Source organism: Ammodytes marinus (assembly GCF_949987685.1).
Source record: "Ammodytes marinus genome assembly, chromosome: 22".
In the NCBI taxonomy this organism is placed as follows: Eukaryota; Metazoa; Chordata; class Actinopteri; order Uranoscopiformes; family Ammodytidae; genus Ammodytes; species Ammodytes marinus.
In genome coordinates this window covers 10,929,324-10,948,835 of record NC_137226.1, presented here as the reverse complement: position 1 = coordinate 10,948,835, position 19,512 = coordinate 10,929,324, and the positions used below count along the sequence as shown (strand labels likewise).

Sequence of the window (19,512 nt, the reverse complement as noted above, 5' to 3'; positions counted from 1 at the left end):
CCTATAATCTGGGCAGCATGTAGCATGAAGGCCTCACCGTGAACCGTTTCATAACCAAACAAAATAATGGATTCAGCTCTATGGACCGTAGGCACTGATGGTGAAAGTGTTTGCTGAATTTGAAATGTTATTTTAGACTGCTGTGAGAATCACAGATTGAAATGCCATTAATTACCTGGACAAAAGAAAATCAACAGACAATCTGAATGGACAGACACATGGAAAGATACTTTTTCAGAAATCTTAGTTGTAATTTGGGTGATCGCACCCTTTTAATAGAAGGGCAAGGGTAGGTTTAGCATGATGTGATTTTGCTAACATTATTTTATTTTCTAAACACTAAAAACCCAGTCCATTCGTAATTACAAGATTCAAGTAACCACTGTAACTTATGTATAATAAAATGTATTTTCGGTGTTATACCTAGCCTACAAAAATTAACATAACAATTCCACGACTGCGAATTCAGTGATACTGAATTTAAGCAGCAAAACTAAAAAATAACCGGAAATAAAAAAAATAGCCATCTTTACGCTAGCATAAATTAACCATTAGCTAGCATTTATCAAACATTTGCTTACTAAGCCTTACTGGCTAACTAGTAATACTGGTGTCAGGGTTGCCAGCTATAGCTAGTAAGCTAGTGCCCAAAGCTACCTCTCAGCCTAGTGGGCCAACAACGATGGAGTAAAAGGTTATGATATTGGAAGGCTCGGGTTCACTGAGCTCTCTGTTGCTATGTGTGGTGGAAGAATACCTTTACGGAGGGATCCATTTGCAGAGGCGTCACAGACTCTATATTCTACAGTGACAGCAGCTGGCATCCATCTTAGCAGCCTTGGCCAGCTGTCAGAAGCCTACTTCATCACTGGACCAGCTCCATCCCACCAAACCAATCACCTCACTCTGAGCACCCTCAAACAACTGTTGTATCTCTCTTTGCCTCAGTAAATATATAAAGGGGATGACCAGTTCGCTACAGCTTAAAGTATCTAATAATGGATACATTTCAAGAAAACAGATGGCCCAATCTAAAATTAGCCTGATAGCTATACTGAATTATTCTCCATGCACTTAATTTAGGAGGGAAATAAATGATGCCTCATTGTTGTAATAGCCTACTGATCGGATCAGTTTCAGCTTGGTGGCTGTAATTTTCCCCCTGTCTGACAAGAAGTGGTTCCCTTTACATGCCTCCTGTCTGAAGACTTGGTGGCAATAAGGTCAAAGAAAAAGACTTAACGGGTGAGTTAATCAGCTCAGGTATACGCTGCGTAATCTGAGTTGGCTGCATAAAACACTGAGTTAATCACGTGCCGAAGAAGAGGCAGATTAGACTTTCATAATGTAGCTTGAGCCCGTTGCGTTGTCAGAGAAAGCAGATGTCCTCTCCGACTCTCCTGATAAAGTGAGAACTTGCGAAATGGCAGAAGCTCAGCCCTGGCTCCTTGGTTTCCTCCATATGCCTCCGACACGAGCCAGGAGGAACAGGATCCTTCTGTTCCCCCCCGCACCTCGGCTAAAAGGGGATCTCCTAATTACCTTCCTTTGCTACGCAAGAAGTTGTTGATAAACCCCCCACAAGTAGCACGATGACAGAGAAAGACATTTTCCTCAGAGGTGACCGATGCCATGGAGATAAAAACAGCACTGGGCACTGGGCATCATGTAGTTATATTTGGGAGCAAGATTCTAATTTTAGTCCATCATGAATTACCTACCATCATATGCAATTCTATGAATATATTTGCTTTCTAACATCTCCTGTCCCCCTATAACTCAGTTAGCACTTACAAGCATTTTTTACAATATGCATGATTGGCTAAATTGTCCTTGTTGCAATCATCATCAGATCAGTGTAATGCCAATATAACATTTTTAAAACAACTTGATGCGTAATGACTCCCAGTAGCCTGGACGTTATTGTACTTCTGTCACGTTCAGCTGATTTTTTCAAAAAAAAATCTATTTTGCTTGCTATTTTTCAACAGTATAGTTAAATTGGTTGCATAGTGAGCTCATCGGTTAGTACTGTAATCTTAGAGCCACCCCTGTGGATTTTCGGAATATGAAGGAAAGTGTTCAGTCGCTGCAAATAAAGAGTGTTAAAGCCCCTTGGTGACGCTAGATAAATAAGGAGGGGATTGCCACTCATTTGACTCATCCTCTGGGGACCTTGAATGCATGAAAAGTACTACGTAAATACAAAAAAGTTTTTAAGCACAGATGTAAATTAAAAAGATAAAGAATGCCATATGGAACTGAAGTTGCAGATATGTTATAACTGGCATATCTTGCTTGTCTCATGAGTACTTTTCCCAAAAAATGCATGATAAGCAGTCAACAACTGAGAGTCGAAGGGAGTTCTGATACTACAAGCATTATATAAGATTTTGCCAACATATTGTCTATTGTCTGAGATGTAGACAGTCAGATAAGATAAAGATTCACTGGCAACAAAGGCTGGCTTGATCATCTTCAAAAACAAGTGGATTATCTCGCTCTTTGACCTTTGAACAATTCCATTCTTTGACTTTGTGACAGGTATAAGTGACTTATCCTTCAATGTTATCTGGGGGAGTTACATTATTTGGATCTTCCACAGCCTGCAGGTCAAAGGTGAACTGATCATGGACACATGATCTCGCCCACTGCTATACAGAGTGTCATGCACGTTACTAAGCACCCTCACCTAATAAGTCACCATTAAGTTATCATTTGATCATCTACAGCGTCCCACACCAATTATGAATGGCGTAATTGAAACAGTCAATAAAGGCATTCAGTTAATGAGTTACAGCTGCTCATAATATAATTAGAGTTTCTAAAACACCACTAGTGCCAAGGGAACGGATGGCATTATGCATTCACCTAAAGTATATGAGATGAGAGACAGATCTGACTCCAATGAGTTTAGTCAGAAGGAGCAGTAAGGAGTGCGGTGATTATACACAGACACTGACAACTCCCCCCTGACACAGACTGCATGACGGAGACCTCTGACCCCTGAGGTTAAACACCAATACCACATGTGTTGGTCAAAATACCTTTGAGCTCATGTGCTGAAATGATTGCGTAAAAATATAATTTGACACTGACGGGATTGACACACTCAGAAGATTACCTCAGATACGCAATCAGTTGTGAAATGTAAATAAGTACATTTACTGAAGAAATGTACTGAAGTGCAATTTTGAGATAGCCTACTTGTACTTCACTGGGGTTTAGACATTATATGCGTTATACTGCATTACTTTTTGGAAGCTAGTGTTGTACTTCATGCTATACAAGTGGCATTTGACAACATTAGTCCTGACTTCCAAGTGACATTGTAGATTCAGATTAGTAATGCAAAATATAAATCAACTAATATATAATGTATTGGATTAAGTCGATAAATTAGTTGAAATTAGCTCCACTTTTACCAGCTACAACATTAACGCACCATCAATTATAATCCAGTCTTTCAATATATCTAAATAAATAAATGATAAATCATGTTAACGGTGCATGGGATTGATCAGTAAAACTTTATGAAACGTGTTCATATAGCTTTCCTTCCATAAATAACAAAGGAGCCAGATTGTACATTTACAGGTGGAATTTGAAACATGGAACTCCCCAAAGAAAACTCCCATAAGAGTGCAATAAAAATGCCCCGGCTGACTGTATAATGACAAATACACCAGCATATAACAGGGCTGGTTTTATTTGTGTAAGGGCTTAGCAATGAGCGATAATGTTACATGAAGAGGCGAGGCTTTTTGGTTATGGTGGATATGGTTAATCGGGCCAGTTGACAGCTAGGATTTGAGAAGTGATGCTTTATACCAAACTGAGCTTGAGCAAAGAAGGGTAGAGGTCATATGTGCTGGGCTTGAATTTACAACCCTCCAATTCCAGGAGGATCGAAATATCCTTTGAGTTTTTGACAATGGTCCTTTTTTCCAGCAGCAATTGGACTGGTAGTAGGCCCACTAAATGCACACGTGTTGCTAACAACATTTACAGGACACTGAAGCAGCTAAATGGAATTCAGCCATCGTTAACTTTTGTTTTTTGCTACATTATTTTGAAAAATAAATTCCTGCTTTTTGATGAATATGTGCTGATTGTTTTATTCACTTATTGAAGTCTACAATGACTGACAGTGTTTTTTTTATTCCTTGTGGTGTGTATTGTAAAGCTCTTTTGGTATAGCATTATCTTTTTAATATATAGGCTGAGGGGCAGTTTTTCCTCATCCAATGACACTAGAAAAAAATGTGACAATCAATGCACCACCAAAGATCAAAACAAGAAAGAATGTTTTTGATGACAGTGTGGAAAATGCTTTGAAACAAAATTTACACATTTGTGTAAATGTGTAAAATAAAAATTTACAAATGTGTAAAATGTGTTGTAAAATAAAATGTACAGAAAGTTTAATTGAGCTAGTAACAAATAAATAAATAAACTGGAACTGTTTGGATTATATTTTGTATTATTGGGCTCAGGATTTCTAAAGATCCTGCTACAGCCCTGACAGACATGAAGGTAGGTCAGATATTGCATGAATAGCCCAGAACAATCCCGAATGAAAGATTAAGGCTACTGATCAGTCTCCACGGTGGCACCCAGTCTGATGGTGATCGGACGGCAACATGGATCGGCAATAATTACGCATTTGTTTATTATCAATGTTTTGACCGGAACTGTGGCTCCACCCACCGGGAATCGCCCAACCAATGAGCTCATCCCTGCCTCGTAGGAGTGAGCGACCTGCGTATCTTAAAACTCCGCTCTCGCCTGTTCATTGTACTGAGTCAGCGGCCATGCGCAAATGGACCCAGAGGAGGGCTGTGCTGTGTAGGCTGTAGTCTACAGAAGATATCCCTCTCTGCCTGCGTGGACTGCACGCTCACAATCTTCGAGACGCACTGATTTTCGCGAAGGGAAAAACTATAGCCTACATCCAGGATAAACCGACGGTTACATTGGGATCTCTCCAAACCCTCCTCCTCTGCTTTTATCCCTCGGACCACGGACGGATACACGGAGCGGCAATGATGCGGCGGCTCTGCTGTTAACTCATTGGATCCCCCACCACCTTTCCAGCGCTCTCTCGCTTTATAGCGCTCCCCTTTTCCCGGTTTTTATCTTATCCAAGGAGTTAGATTAAATCTACAATGAAGCTGAAGCCAAACCAGACCAGGACTTACGATGGCGAGGGCTTCAAGAAACGAGCAGCGTGCCTGTGCTTCAAGAATGAGCGCGAGGAAGAGGTAAAGAAATATTCCGCAGTGTAATAAAACATGGAAGTGAACCTACATGAACATAAATATACAGGGTGTTGTGTAGCCTATGACTTTGTGGCCTAGTCATCCCCCTGTCTGCTGTCTGCACCCAGTCATCATTCAAACAACACATAGGAAGGGATCATGAATTAAACTGACGATAGTCTTTAATAGGCTAATGAACATGGGTTTTGATTAGTTTCGTCTAATTTTATAGGTGCCGTTTTTAATGACATTGTTTTGCGTTTCTCTTAAAGCCACTGTTTTGATTTGTGTTTCCGTGGTGCTGTTGCTGCCGCTGATGCGCCTCGGGCATCCAGTTTAGGCTAGTTTGAGGAGCACATAGAGAAAGGAGAGAGGAAAAAATAAATTGTTGTCAAACTGTCTTCAAATAACAACTGGTGACTAACTAGCAAATGTTTCAAAATAAAATGTACGAGTAGGGAACACCATTCGAATCGTCTTTGAGCGCTTTTATTTAGACAACCAATTCACTCTACTTCCTGCTAGCTTGACGTAGCTTAAACCAAACCAGAGAGGGGGCGAGGCGCTCTGTCGCACGTTTCCTTTTTTAATACCGGTTTGACGTCGGCTCTCTAGTGTTGAGTGAGGACATGAGTATACGAGTCTATTATTAAAATACATTTGTCAAATGTCTTGTCACCACATTTAATAACGCGACAGGGAGTCCGCATCCGTGACAGGGCAGTGACCATTCATGATTATGCTGCATCCCGCCGGCCTCGGGCGGGCAGCTGCGTAGCAATTATGTGGATGAGGATTTAAAGGGGCCTTTACCAGGTAAATAATGAATATGTGGTAGACAGACTTATGCTGTTGTTTTGTCTTATAGACATTTCACGGCGATATACAGAGTAAACCCACTTGAAAGGGTGCTGTCTGCAGTTTGTTTTTCAACTTAAACCCAATAACAAATACATAGTTGGGAAACATACTTTAAATAGGCTACATTTAACAGACCATACATACAAAGCCTACTATAGGCCTACATTTTACATGCATACATCCATATATATTTAATACTTTAATTTGAGATTTGTGTTCACTCGCACGTTATTCTTGCATTTGTGCCTGGTAAGCCGTATGGCACACAAGACTTAAGGCCAGGACACACCAGCCCGATAATCGCCGTCGTCAAAAAAAGTGGAGTCGGCCGTTTCAGGAAGCTCCAGCTTCCCGTCGCTGCTAAAGAACACACCGAGACGACTGTTTATTTTCCGTACGCTCGCGGGACGTAATGTCTCCACAACAGCAGGCGGCGCTAATCTGTATTGTGGCCCGAAAAAATACGAAAGCCGGAAATGATTGGACATCTCTCTAGAGCATAAACATAGATAGAAATACGTATTTATATTTATGGACCATAAGAGCACAATTTTTAGCAGAGAGTGTCGAGCATGGTGTCGAGCAGTCAACAAGGGTTGATGCATGTGAGTACTCTCAAAACGAAACGAACAAACACATTAAAACGATGGCTAGCTGTTGTTAGCTGTTTGTGCTACCCGCCTCACTTCCGGGCTTCACTGATTCGCTAGCCCTCCACCAATCAAATTGCTCCAAATGAAAGACGGTCGGCCGCCGATTGAACATGTTCAATCGGCGGCCGACAGGCTCAAAACAAGCCCGACGACCTCTACGTCGGCCGACGTCACGGCACACACCAAACAGATTCGTCTTTTTTTTTGACGACGGCGATTATCGGGCTGGTGTGTCCTGGCCTTTAGGCCTACTAGTGATAAGGACATACATGTCCTTATCGCTAGTAGGCCTAAGTCATATTTATGTCCAAACATCAGGAACATGTCTTTATTATTGTGGCAAATTCTGGCATGTCTGGCATGTCTGAAATTAGTCTCCTCCAAGAGCTTAGCATAAACAACCTGTTACACAATATGCCATTAAATAAAAAAAAACACAGCCTGGTGTTACTAGACTGTCAACATGATTGCTGTCTGAGCCCTCCAGTGTGTTAATGTGCCACACACACACACACAATATCCATTCACTTACACATGCGCAGGTGTTATGTCATCATTATGTCTGAGTTTTAAGTGTAGGAACACATAAGTGATTAGAGATTTTTCTTAAAATTGTGATTTGAAAGTAGAGATTAGAGTAGAGAGTTTGTGCACTGTGATTCTTTTCTCATATAACTCATAATCACAGGAAAGGGCAGAAAGGGTTACAGACTGTCACAACAGAAATGTGTAGGTGTGACCACCATCATCCTAGGCGTTTTTAAGGCATTGACAGGCATGTCTGCCCACAGTAGTGAGTGACAGGGTGATAAAGTACGGCAACCAATTAATCCAGTGCTCTGATTGTGATTCCATTGGCTTTATTTATGTCCAAAGAAGCTTGACATATTTGGCTTTGTGTTATCAATACTTCCCTTGAACGCACGCTTACACACACACAGTCGGTTCCAAGATGCAGGAGACCAAACTGTGGTGAAATAGGAGCCATGCATGCTGCTGCACTGTTTTGTTTTGGAGAGGGAAGGAGGAAGCTTGAGCTCTTGGGGAAAAAGGTATTGCTATGACAGCAATTAAACTCCCAACAGAGGACAATGGGAACCTGTCGGAGTAGTTGGACAGCAGTGATGGCTGAGTAGGACACCTGAGTTAAACGGCATGTAACTTGCTTGCTGTTAATCTGTGGCGCCTGACTCGCTTGTGTGCCAAGAAGGAGGTTGTAGGGAGCCATTAGTTTGATTAAGTACTGATTTTCTTTCCCTTAAAAAACTAAATGAAGTCTGCTGATTGGTGCATTTGATTCATAAAGAGTAAACCAAAGATTTACAGGGCTCGGTATGAATCTTTAAAGCTGCTCCGATATTACATTTTAGGATTAAAAATCAACCAAGTAGTGTAATTGTAAAGTGGGTTGCTCTTTTGTGACCTGGCAATTCCCTTCAGTTTTGAGGAGCTTTACGGCTAATTCGAGCTCATTGTTTTGTTTTTCTGGCCCGCAAATGTACTTGTTTTGGTTGAGTCTCACGGCTCTCATTAGCATCATTTCCAGCAGCAGAGGGTGAAATACCTGCTAGTTAGCAACTAACTGGTGAACACAGCGGGGCATTTAGCTGCCAATGAGTCACATATTTCCCTCTGGAGTTGGTGGGGACCAAAAAAGAGTGAATTATTGGACTCCCATTGGCCAGCAGTCCAGAAACCTGACTACCAATGAACACTCTGTCGCTTCCTATCTGCTGGAAGTGACCCATCTGCTTACACGTTCACCGTATCACCTTAGAAGGTGATGATATGTTGGGTGTAGTGTTCACACCCTGGCCACTTCCCTGAAGTGTCTTTTAAGGTTAACTGTTATCAAATCAGATGCTTTTATGTTCGTCTCATAATTTAGAAGCAACCTAATCAGTATCCGTAAGTATTTGGCAGCGTTGTGAACTTGTGGCTCTACTAAAATAAACCTTCCCATAATGCCAAGGGTTCATATAGAGTGAGGGAAATTCTCTGAGTAGCTCAGTAACCTCCCATGTGTTATTTTGAGATTGTATAACCAAGAGGCCACATATTGACGGTACTGCAGCAGAATGTAAATAATGTCATACTGGAAATGGGATGGGGAAGTTAGGTTATCAGTGTGAGTGGAAGTTCCATAAAGTCAGAAATGTATGATCAGTCTCTCTCTCTCTGTCTTTGCCTGTCCTGCTGCCTTGTCTCTGGCATTCCTTTTTTAAAGCTCACATATTATGCTAAATGCACTTTTTAAATGTGTTCTAACATATCTATGGGTCCAAGGTGTGCCTAGAGACTGCCAAAATATTAAAAAAAATAACAATCTCTCCTTTTCTCACTCTCCCCCTTTCTGAAACCCCCCCCTCCCCCCAATATACTCCAGTCAGAATTCTCCCCTTTTCTGACCTCACAAACTGGAAAGCCAGAAGCTTCCACTGTGCAGCCCACACCCCTATTTCTTATTGGTCCACGGCCCTGACAGACAGAGGGCGAGGCGTATCTGGCTTCGCTTCCGGACAGGGGGCGGGGGGAGCTCAAAGATTGTATATTTACGAGGGGAGCTGCAACTCTTTTTAAAAAATAGGCCATTGTGAGATTAGCTGAACATCAGCATAGTACAATAAATTATCTGAAAGTTTTTTTTCAGCAAACAATGAAAGAAAAACGTATTAGGGACCACTAAGACCATATAATATGGTGTATAATAGAACCGAAAAGTGTATAATATGGGAGCTTTAATGGCGTCTCTCCTGTTTGTTGATAAACAAACACATTGGAAACACTATGGTCTTCCCTCTACGGGAAAGAAAGAATAAAGTTATGACTTTATGAGTCAGCCTTCTTAGTCATTGATTCCCAACCATGGCTACTTTTAAACGCCTGTGGTACTTCTACAGTTGCCATGGGGCATTGTGCAGAGCATCTCAACTAATCATGACAAAGTGGAAAAAATAAGATTTTGAATTTAAAAGTAAATAAATACAAAAGTTGATTCAGCTGTAACTCTTGAACACTACATGTAGACGTGGTTGAAGAAGTAGATCGCTATAGAGAATGAATGTACAGTTTTGTTGTAGTACCAATATCTCCGTACTTTCATATAGCTAATAGCATTCAATAAAATCCACTTAAAACCATTTTTAAAAGTACACATTTTGAGTGTGATGATGGGTGATGTTGACTAGTCCAAAAGGCTGGGGAGTGCAGGTATTCAACAGTTTCTAAAAGTGACTTGGTGCCTCAGACAGATGAACAGGAGCTCGCGGGCTTGATTTTTGTTGTGGTGACAAACGTCTCTTGTAGCACCCAAACCCCCTGCTGCTCCCTCTCTTACGGACCTGTAGCCGTATTAATGATCTCGGAAGCACATGCGAAGAAACAAATCCTTAATTACATCCACTTTGTAATATGTCGATTCAGTGCTCTACATTCCAAAAACTAAAACTAAAAGCAGCCTGTGTGCTGTACTCTGATGAGGGACAAATTACAGTTCCCCCCGAGGCACCAACCAAAAGATAGAAGTGGAACAAGCAAATATCAGCTTTGTCCTCGCGACCCCCGGAAGCGCAGTGGCTTTTGTTTTGTATACATCTCTCACACTTGATGGGCTTAGGACACATTCACACGAGCGTTTTCCCCTCTAAGCCTCGCCGGCTGCAGCTCAACACACACACACACACACACACACACACACATGCAATCGGACAGTGGGCAGCTCTCTGAGGTGCTCTAAAATCTCTTAAAACCCAAAGAATGAATGAATTATGTATTATGACAAGCCACTGACATAGCCCAATAGCCTGCATTCAAAGTACACAAAACGACAAAGCCCATATGAAAACAGGCCTCTGGCAGGTGACATAACCCTTGCTGCATATGACACACAGATTTCTAGAGTAATACAAGTCCAGACAGGTCTCCAAAGATGCCATTTCAGAGGACAACTAGCTTGCCTTAATTTTGTTAAAGCTCGCCTCATTGGCTATCCTGTTCCTCAAAGAGCTCAGTCAAGGAGTTTACGAGGTTGAACTTTGTACATTTCTGAAAGTTTGCACTCTACCGAGAAGCCGTAATGTTCTGCACCGTGAGTGGAAATGCACCTTCCTGTAACACACGTCCCCCCCCCCCTTACTGTACACCATGTAAACACACACACACACACACACACACACACACACACCTGTTGTACGGGATGAACATATGTTGTGTGTGGGTCTTTCCTGGACCCGTAAAATGTGAAACGCTTAATTAACTTCCTCATGCTTGTCATGTGCAGCAGCTAGACACACACACACACACACACACACACAAGATGTGTTTTCATCACTTCCAAGGACATTACATAGACTTACATTAATTTCCTGGAGACTTGCCCTAACCATAACCAATACTTATCTAACCCCAACCCTAACCCTAAACATATGTTCACCCTAACCTTAAAAGCAAGTTTTCACCTGTGTCAAGTGTCATTATTCTGTTTAAACAGTAAAATGTCCCCACAACATGAGTAATACCAGCCCACACACACACACACACACACACACACACACACTCAGACTGGGATGTTAACGCATGTGGCTGAGTTAAATGAACGCAGCACGTGTGGGGGGAATACGGCAGCCGACCGGGCGCTCGCTGTGAAGGCCGTCCAGAGCAGATTCTCAGGAGGCCTGTGTGAGCGGCGGCCACAATCCCATTAGAGAAAGTAAAGCAAAGTTAACGACAGCTGAGTTGGGGTTTAGTGACCTGCTGACTCCTCTGGCCTATTACTGGATATAGTAATCAGATGGGTGACAGTGCAGTGAGTGCACCATATGTTGCACAAGCTGCCTAACACGCTACTCTTGTTGAATACATGCATGTATAGGTATATTTCTGAACTGACAGGTGTGAGAATCAGGAATCGTTGTAATTATTGTATGTATCGTCTTTTTTTTCATACAATCACAAACTTGAATACGGAATAATAAACAAACTGCACCATGCGAAAATGGGTTAATGTTTACAGCAGGTGGGCGTGTGTGTGTGTGTGTGTGTGTGTGTGTTGCTATATGGATACTTCCAGGAACTGCAGACACGGGCACATCTGATCCGTGCATATCGGTACACTCACTGCAACCGTAGTGTAATTCAAGCCCTGCAGGCCACTCATGGAAGCGCCGACAGAACTCGAGTGGCCAATGCTTGGTTTACACACATTGTTTTGCTCGGGGTCATGTTGTGTCAGAAACACGCTTCGGCACTGATTGAACTTCATAATTTTCTTTTTCATAGACCCACTTTTCAGCTTTCTATGTCACTCAAACTACCGATGCCCAGGGCTTGTGTTGGAATTATTAAACTAAAATTTGGAATTATCAATTGTATATTTAAATGGAGTTAAGTCCCATCATTGAGGAAGTTTCATTCTCACATATTCCAATAATTCCACGCATTTGTTGTATTACTGTATTTCATATGTAGAAAGCTAAAAGGCCTGTGTTGTTGTACTTCGGGTCTTCTCAAGCAGCAAGAGAGAATAAATAGCAGAGGCAGCCTAAAGGTCAAGGATCATGTCGCATGCGAAGAAGTCCTCAGTATTAATGTGAAGTCAAGGCCACCAAATGGAGGGAAAGAAGTAAGACCAATACAAATGTTTAGGCCTATACTTTTGAGTGCAAAAATTAAACAAATCCCATTATATGTATTTTAGAATTCAAGGGTCTTTTGAGAAAGAGTTCATACATATGAAGACATTCATTCCTTAATCCAACAGTTAGGATTTGACACATGGTACAAGTTTTTAAGAATTGTATTATTATCTTTTTGCAGGTGTTGCTGGTCAGTAGCAGTCGGCATCCGGAGCAGTGGATCGTCCCTGGGGGAGGCATGGAGCCCGAAGAGGAGCCGTGTGGTGCCGCAGTGCGAGAGGTCTTTGAGGAGGTGAATGCAATGAACAGAAGAATATATATTTGTTTTAATAACCACATGCATTGAATCTCTTTCTTTCTCTAAAACACCCCATTCGTCCGCTTAAATTAAAGGATAATAGAATAGAAAAAGAAAACACAATAATATATTAGTTGATTTTTTTATAGGGAGTGACTTGGCGTTTTCTAGGTCAGTGCTTGCGATATTTGAGATATCGTGGGGTTGCTGACGTCTTAAATACGCATCTGTGCAGTGTGCATCCTTGGGGTTAGAAGACTCTCTCACATCCTTATCCATTATCAGTAAAAATCCTCTCTGACCAGAAGTAGCATAGTTCATACAGTACGCGCGCTAAAGGGCTACATTTTCCAAGGGCCCCGGTGTCAGTAACTGTGTGACTGAGGAGAATACTGAGGCTGGTATTCTGGAGGTCCTCACTGGTTGAGAACCTTGTGTTCTCAGACACGTCAGTGGGCTAAAGTTGGCGGTGTTCTGGATTCCTGTACATTCACAGACCTGCTGGACACATCGGCGGGACATGGTGACACTTGTGAAGAATGCTGAGCAGGGAACTGGAGAGGGGGGGGGGGGAAAGGACAGAAGTCATATGTCTTGACAGTCATTTGATTCCTGTGAAGTACAGCCCAGTGAATGAAGCACTTGCTAAGTGCCTTGAAAGCGACAATTACATTTCGGTAATAACACCATTTTAGGATTGTTGCTATTTTTTCCCCCAAGTGAACAGACATTGTTAATGATTGGTAATGACGGCTATTCTTAGAATTACTGAAAGTCCAGCTACAATTATGTCCTTAAGAACTCCCTAAATACGTTATATCATCCAACCTGTCTTAGAAATCATTTCACTAAGGACCAAAATGAACTCCAAAAATGTCTCAGTCTGGGTGCAGGGATTTGATCTGAATGTTTTGGCATTTGGGTGATTGTTCGTCAAGCTTTTCTGTACCAAAACAAAGCATTGAAGGCTACAGCTGAGTGCAGCACATGTAGGCGGAACCGATGTTCTTAAAAACACTGAAACGTAATACACAATACCCATTGTTTTGACAGTGTTTCCACCCTCTATTCATCCGTGTGACTAATTGTGTTATGTTTAAAAAGAAAAAAATCACACAAAGAAGTGACCCATGCTGTTTTTTTTTTCTTTTAACCTAAAACGTTCTTTCTTAATTTATTCTTCAGGCTGGCGTAAAAGGGAAACTGGGACGCCTGCTTGGTGTATTTGAGGTAGGCTTTTAAAGCTTCATCTTACTCAAGCAGTTTTATTATGCATAGCTAAGTGCAATTGCAAGGGTAAAGGATGCACAACCAAGTATCATTTCTGACCTTTTGTAACCAATTAGAATGCAATATGGTGCATTGGCACAGTCCAGTGACAGGTGAAGACCATCTATCACTAGTTTTTATGGTTTTGTGTCATTCGATATTAAGCGTCCCTTTCCTTCTGATCCATAAAGCAAAACCAGGATCGGAAGCACCGGACGTATGTGTACGTGCTGACTGTCACAGAAACACTAGAAGCCTGGGAAGACTCCGTCAACATAGGTACGGCTTCTCTCTTCTACTTCTGCTGCATTCTATTCATTTATGTGACTGCCAGTATAGTCTATGGAGGGGTATGCAGCGACAACATGGGCCTACAAATCTAGTCCACAGATCTTAGTTGCAGTATATTCTCCCAGCTGTCAGTAGCCTGGGCACCAGTATCAGGCCTTACTTTAAATCAGTGTCGAGTGGGGAACATCTTGTACCTGTTTATCTGCACATTTGTAGGGATACATGTCTTGTTTTGATGTGCAAAATGCACCCATACAAGATGCAGTATCTGCCTTCACATTGCCTCAAGTTAACCTTGCTAACCCAGACAATCCAATCAGCTGAGAATAACATTTAAATACACACCGCCTGTGGTGTAATTAAATCTCTTAAAATCTTATCATAATATTCATATATTTTGAGATACTGAATTTTTTTCAATTACATGATCTGTGATCCGTAATCATCAAAAATGAGAACAAAAGAAAGAACTGACATATTTCACTTTGTGTAATGAATCTACAATATATGACCAGTTTCACTTTTTGAATGGAGATGCAAATGTAGATGTGAGAGCTTCCTTTTTTAAAGATTTTTGAAGAATGGCTTTCATACAGTGATATCAACAATATCAAAAAAGAAAAATAAATTGCTGTATAAATAAATTCCATATAATAATAACTGATAGAATGTTTATCTTACACCGCTTTCAAAATTTGCAATTCATATGGGAGGGTGAAAAAAAATGTGGTGCTTTCCTTTTTTGAAGTCAGACATTGTGCTCTGTCTCCCTCTGCAGGCCGTAAGCGGGAGTGGTTCACGGTGGACGAGGCCATCAAAGTGCTGCAGAGCCACAAACCTGTCCACGCCGAGTACCTGAGGAGGCTTCAGCTCAACTGCTCGCCCACCAACGGGAACTCCATCCTTCCTAGCCCGCCGCCTAACGACAACTACCCCCACTACAGCGCTACGGCAACTACGCCATCGACGGGCAGCGTTTTGGGCACCTCCTGTAGATAGGACTGCTGCATTCAAACCCTTGTGTCCTGTCCAAACCTTGGGACAGCTCACTTGAAAGTCTGTACAGTCTTGCATGAATCTAAATGACTTTTTTCATGAGTTCCGGCTCTCCTGTTATGTATACATTTCTACTAGTCTTAGCTGCAGGACAGACCAAAGCCAATCGCCAGAAACTTGCTGTTAAAAAAGACTCGGAGCAGGAGATGAAATCTGGCAGGGGAGAAAAAAACGGTGGATTTGAAATATCTCACGAACACGTTTTTTCTTTTGCTGGCGACAACAACCAGACGAGATGAGCAGGAGCTTGGCAAGAGGAAAAGCTACAGCAGCAGACTCTGCCGGCGTCGTCAATGACCCCGGCGAACGAATGCCTTACAGAAAACTTTGTATGAATGTTATATTTGGGTCGTTTTATTTCACCGACGGTCTATTTTTATTTTTTTGCCGGGATGGATATGCTTTCTAGTCAATAAAAGAGTAACTGACCCCAGAGCACGTCCATGTTAGGAATGTTTCCTTAATAATTTCGATAATGTCTTCGTCGCCAACCCATGATGACAACCGCGTATATACAATTCTACTACATGGAATCCCCCTCTGTTGCATTCTAATGTTAAGTCCGATTTTCTTTAACACCATGTCAATGTTAATTATTAACATTTCTCTTTTGGTTTTCAGCCCGAATTGATAAAGTCACCTTTAAAATCTCCTTTCATAAAAAAAGACTGTGGCTTTAAGATAAAAGTAATTCAAATGTAAATATTTGAAATGGTGCATATTAATAAAAATAACAGAAATGTCTTTTGACCCTAAATAGCAGTATCGAAGGTGTTAGAAGTACTATCCCACAAGGCGGCTGCAAGTGCGTTGACACCTCAGTAAACTGGAATCATGGCATAGTAAATCCTTTTAACATGCCACTTGCTAGTTAAACTTCAGCCAATGCCTCAAAAAACTACAGTCTGCTAACCTTGACCGATCCAACAAACCCTATCTGTTGTCTGTTTGAAGCCACATACCTTTCATCAGAGCTCACCGTTTCCCATGTTCTCAAACTAAAGGTATTTAATGGTGTATTTTACATCATCGCCTTAGGTACTAGGTGCTGCAAGGATCAACTGAATTTATTTTCAACTTATTCTTCAAATCATTTGTACATTTTCACCCTAACCCGAAACGTATTTTTTTTTATTATTAAGCAGTTTTATTGTATCTCATGGTGCTGCAATGCAAATATCATTTCCACGCACGGTATGATTATTTTCTCCGTCATCTGCAAGTAACTTCAGATTACTTGCACACAGGGCTGCAATTTTTAAATTATATTTTCATCGTGGAATCATCGTTGTTTTTCCTGGTGAGACCTCTCTATGGTTTGGTCTATAAAATGCCCCATCAGTTACTGTCTATTGAAAATTCTGACGAGTCACTGTATCCTCAGATGGATTTCCAGATCATAAACTTATCAGGAAAACTTAGTTTACAAGTTGTAAAGAATAACAAGTAATGCAGTTTTAATATGAATATTTTAATATTTCTTTCTGTTTTTTGGTTGCTCCCTAAACATGCGGTCTAAAGTCTTTGGGTCGAATCCACATCCATCATTCTCTCTCATATGTCAATAAAAGACCACAACAACGTTCCTTTTGAAGGCAAACATCCAAAGAATTAAAATGGCTCAAATTAGCAGATGTTCACTCTCTGCCCGTGTAACCATTCTCACAGCAAAGAGACGCCCACTCACTCCTGTGTTGACAGCTGAATGACGACTAGTAACCATACAGAGATTTTCTTTTGTAAATAGCTTTGAAGAGAAACATTGAACATGTGTTTTTAACCTGAATGAACCTGTAAAAAAAAATTGTCTCTTAATATTTTATATATTTTTTAACGATGTATAAATGGCAGGAAAAAAGAAACGTCTAGATAAAAACCCGCTGAGTACAGTGTGTACAATCTATTTGTATTGATGACGATGTGCCACAAAGGATTAAGTATATGAAGGTTATGGTTGGTTGGTGTCCTAGTTTGAAATAGAGATGGTTGAAGTAATGTGTGATTTGGTGAAATCAAGTGTGTTGGTCCAGCGTGGCGTTTCATAACAAGATGTTAGCAAAAGGATGAGGATAGCATTTAACTTTAGTGTTGTTGGCAAGAACAAAACTAAACAATTACAGAATTTATCTTTTTATTTCAATTTTTTTTACAAAATATAGTAAGCATCTTGCTAATAAACTTGTATGATACACACTTCTGAGCATTAATACATACAGAATAGATCTAAATTGGGTTTGTATAACTTCTTAGTGTGGGGGACATTTAAAAAAATAAAAGGCAGGACCGTAACAATCAGATGAAGGCTTTGGTTTTAATTGATCATTTATTTCCAAAGACAAGTGTTGCAGGCGGTACAACTCCTACATTCAGTTCTCCCATATGACCCAAGCGTGGTTATTATTTGCAGACATATAAACCTTCACCTTGATATGCCATTTCAGCCATCATCAACTCTCAGCCTCGTTTGGTGGGTAAAGTAAAGTGACTCCAACCACCTCAAACCTCTGTGTGTGTGTAACTGTGTATTATTGGTTGGTGAATGTGAAAAATAATGTGCCAAACTGAAAAATGTGTATGGTGTTCAGGTGGGGGAAAATTAAAAATTCACATATCTTATAGGCCAAAATATTTGTGGAAGAAAAAAAAAACTAAAACATTTGTTTGATGAAACTAATGTAATTGCAGAATATAATCATTTATTAATGTGAAAAAAGTGTGTTTTCAGAGATTGACTGCATTGTTGAAATGACAACTGATGAACCACGGTCACCCCATGCTGTTTTTAAAATCCACTGAGCATATGACTATCTCAGCCAATCAATCCAAATAACAGAAATTTAACTTCAGCAGCTCAGCGTCCCCGTGAATCATCTTCCTCCATTTCCAAAACCTTGTGTTTGATGCTTTGGGTCTATGTTGATCTGTGAATGATCCCTGTATGGGTTAATCATGACTGTAGAGATAAGAATCCTACAAACAAAAGAGTATGTGTGACAAAGATGTGACACTGCCTTGACACACTAAACGTTGAAGTTACTGTATGTGGATTGGGGACAGCTTGATTGTTAGCCCAACATGCTGTAATGTCACGTGGATGTACTCGGAAGAATTGTAAATCAAAAGCAAGCGGAAGATTTGCCTACAGTTTTTTCGTCGTGAATATTATGCACGGAAAAGTTCAATGTGAAGGACGGTTTAAAGGGTTGGACTGGAAGGATTGTTTTTGAGAAAAGATTGTATTAAAGGGGAATAATGTTATTGTAACTGTTGTTGAATTTTCATTTATTTAAAATGGCAACATCAACACTGGCTATGAGGCAAAAGGTCAAGGTTTAGATTTTTTCTAAATTATTCAGTGGCTTTCTATTTTAGACACAACAACAAACAAAAGTGGCCTGTCGATTAAAAAAAAACAGCAGCAAATGGGCCATAATCTCAAAAGAAAAAGAAAAGCTTTGAAGATTAAGTGTTTTAATAATTTTGAAGTCATGACTAGATTAACCTGCTGCAGGGCCCCGGGGGTAAAAATGTGAGCCGTTTTACCGCATTTCCAGCAGGGATTAGCATCTGTAGCTTAAATTGTATATTTAGCCTATTCTATTATCCATGATCTCCCAGTAGTAGTTGAGCCGATGGTAAACAAAGAAAGATCAAACAGAAATTCAACTAACAGGAAATGCAATGTATCCAACTAGCGAGTAATCTAAACAAACTGTAAACTCCAGCTAATTACTACAATGCAGAAGTAGTGGAAAATGAAAGAATACAGTAACTCTTGCCTACTATAGCTGTAATTTTAACATAATTAAAAATTTTGTAAATAAATACCTTTTCATCCATGTTGGACTGTGAGATCCTCTTTCGTATGTAAGGCTCAAGAAAAGCGAGCCTCCTCACAATCCACTCCTGCCTGCCGGTTCTCCCACCGGCACTCCCAGAGGCCGGTACCTGATTTTTGTACCTATTGTACTGGGTACGGAGGGAGTGTATCTTCTTCCCAACCTCTTTTTCTGTAATAAAAGACCGCAGTTTTATTTATTTAATTAGCTTCCAATCCTGAAAGAAACTATTTTCAAATCACATGACTGTTTTGACTAGGTTCCCCATTTATAAGATAGCCTAAGTAAACTGTAGGCCTATACATTAAACGATAACCCATTAATGGTAGCTAACCAACGGTTATCAACGGT

General features: G+C 40.7%; 1 protein-coding gene across 1 annotated transcript; it reads left to right on the top strand.

Annotated features, from left to right (window-relative positions):
* Positions 1 to 4,834: 4,834 nt before the first annotated feature.
* nudt4b (nudix (nucleoside diphosphate linked moiety X)-type motif 4b) lies at positions 4,835 to 18,561 on the top strand. Its single transcript, XM_080050929.1, has 5 exons — positions 4,835 to 5,264; positions 12,590 to 12,700; positions 13,892 to 13,936; positions 14,167 to 14,254; positions 15,045 to 18,561. Exons 1-5 carry the CDS (start codon positions 5,169 to 5,171, stop codon positions 15,263 to 15,265), a joined length of 561 nt encoding a protein of 186 aa, XP_079907055.1. The 5' UTR covers positions 4,835 to 5,168; the 3' UTR covers positions 15,266 to 18,561.
* The last annotated feature ends 951 nt before the right edge of the window (positions 18,562 to 19,512 follow it).